The sequence below is a fragment of the Arachis ipaensis genome, chromosome B04 (assembly GCF_000816755.2).
Source record: "Arachis ipaensis cultivar K30076 chromosome B04, Araip1.1, whole genome shotgun sequence".
In the NCBI taxonomy this organism is placed as follows: domain Eukaryota; kingdom Viridiplantae; phylum Streptophyta; class Magnoliopsida; order Fabales; family Fabaceae; genus Arachis; species Arachis ipaensis.
The window spans coordinates 19,410,026-19,412,113 of NC_029788.2; the positions used below are offsets into that span (position 1 = coordinate 19,410,026).

Consider the following 2,088-nt stretch of genomic DNA (forward strand, 5'->3'; position numbering starts at 1 on the left):
GTTTCAAATTAAATTATGATATAATTCATAAATTTAAAAGATTCAAGTTTAAAATAGTAAGATATGATTCAAATTTGAATTGAGATTCAAATTTAAAATCAATAACAAATTTCATAAATGTATGTGAGCCTGATTCTTGGAGAAGAATTTTATAGCGTGCAAAGAGTTGCAAGAGGTTTTTTAATTTAGATCAGATGTCAATTGGTTAAGGAGTTGACAGCAAAAATTGGTATCGGTATGGATACGTATAATACTTTCGTACCATCGAAAGAAAAAATGATTTTTACTAGTGTATACACAGATATTTAGATCTGATGTATATATTATTTATTATTAAAATAAAGTTTAAATACAAAATAGATCTTTTAAGATTACTTTATTACTTCCGCTGCTTGTCATGAACAACGTGTAATCCTTCACAAAGACTATGTTACTATGTATAAGGTAAGAATAATACCAGAATATTTGGATAGAAACCAATTCAAAGAGGACTCTCACATGGAAAAAAGAACGACAGAGACAGGTAGGATTTATTAATGAACCAAAAAGACCCACCTCACTTCGCTTCCTTAACTAAAAAATGAAAAAAAATTAAATAAATACACAATCAATTTTACAAAATGATGCACCAATAATGAGCATTCACATTTACATTAATTAACAAACACATATCCATTATACAAAAAATTAATAACAATGAACAAACCCAAATGAATTACATAGAGATACAAAATTTAAAGAATATAAGAGAATAATAATGGTGTGTAACAAACAAATATTTGAGTGTTTATGCACACTACTATACTAATAATACACACACACATATAGATATATATGGTGATGATATATGTAAGATTGAAATAACGGAAATTCGTCAAGGTTTTGGTGGTTCTTCTGCAGTTTTCTCAGCTGAAGTTGTTGCTGCTGCTGCTTCAGCAGGTTTCTCTTCTTCTTTTGCAACTTCTTCAGCCGATTTTTCCTCAACTGTTTCTGGTGCAGATGATGATGTTGGATCTAACGATTCAGTTTTCTCCTCTGCCTCTTCCTTCTTTTTTTCCTTTTCTTCTTCTTCAACCACAATTTCCCTCTCTTTGACACCACTTGTTTCTTCTGTTGTAGTAGTAGGAGGGACCTCCTCAGCTTTCTCTTCAGTGACTATGAAAGTGGAAACTTTCTCAAACACAAAGGAAACTGGGCCTGGAACCAAGGCTGGTCCAAACTTGGAACATGCTTCACTCACTGGCTTTGATCCAGGGAAATCTGATTATTCAGATAAATAAAATTCATTGTCAATTAAATTAAATTAGATCACTCTCTTTCTTCTATAAAAAAAAAGGGGCTAAAAATACATCACCAATTTTAACAAGCTCTTCTAGGAACTTTTGGACTGATGTGGAGTTCTTCTTTAATCCTGCTTCATTAGGTTCTTTTACCAAACTCTGTAAAGTGATGATGTGAAGATAGTTAATTAGTAAAACACTTGTTCAGTGTATTGGTCAAATATGTGTGCGCGTGCATGTTTTATATGATCATACCTTCACTTCAGCTGATGAAGCCTCATATACTTCAGTTACTTTTGTTTGAAGTTCAGTCTTCTTTTCTTCAAAGGCTTTGTTGTATTCCTCCTAATAAAACAAGCACCAATAAGCCATAACACGTGAACTTCTGTTGATTTCTTGACAAATAAATACCATCAATCATTTATTATATGCTTAATGATATCTAATGTTACGGATGTAGAGCAGTTGAACAAAAATATAATGTTACATATATTATTTAAGGTTTAATTTATAATCAAAGCTAATCAGTTAGAAGAGAAACTAACCTTGGAGTCATCAAATAACTTGGAAGCTTCAGCAGCACCAGATTTCTTGGTGCTATTCTTATCAAAAACCTTCTTGATCTTTGGAAGCACCTTGGATTTCCAATACCCCATCTCTTTCTTTCTTTCTTTCTTTCTTTCTTTCTTTCTTTCTTTGGGGTCCTTAACAAAATCAAACTATCAAACTCAATGCAATATATATTTTCTTAATTTTTTAATATAATATATACACCGAATTAAACCTCCCTGTTCACCGACCTTGTCAC

At 31.6% G+C, this 2,088-nt stretch overlaps 1 protein-coding gene across 1 annotated transcript; it reads right to left on the bottom strand.

Annotated features, from left to right (window-relative positions):
- LOC107639074 (plasma membrane-associated cation-binding protein 1) lies at window positions 614-2,022 on the bottom strand. Its single transcript, XM_016342490.2, has 4 exons — window positions 1,826-2,022; window positions 1,536-1,625; window positions 1,355-1,439; window positions 614-1,260 (listed from the first exon to the last, which is right to left on the bottom strand). The coding sequence occupies exons 1-4, from the start codon at window positions 1,934-1,936 to the stop codon at window positions 875-877; spliced, it is 672 nt and encodes a 223-aa protein (XP_016197976.1). The 5' UTR covers window positions 1,937-2,022; the 3' UTR covers window positions 614-874.

What these genes read in the sequence shown, in the direction of transcription:
- LOC107639074 (XM_016342490.2), bottom strand. Translation starts at nt 1,936, where the DNA reads ATGGGGTATTGGAAATCCAAGGTGCTTCCAAAGATCAAGAAGGTTTTT. An exon ending in CTTCATCAGCTGAAGTGAAG is followed by an intron (nt 1,440 to 1,535) that starts GTATGATCATAT and finishes ATCACTTTACAG; the next exon opens with AGTTTGGTAAAAGAACCTAA. An exon ending in AGAAGAGCTTGTTAAAATTG is followed by an intron (nt 1,261 to 1,354) that starts GTGATGTATTTT and finishes CTGAATAATCAG; the next exon opens with ATTTCCCTGGATCAAAGCCA.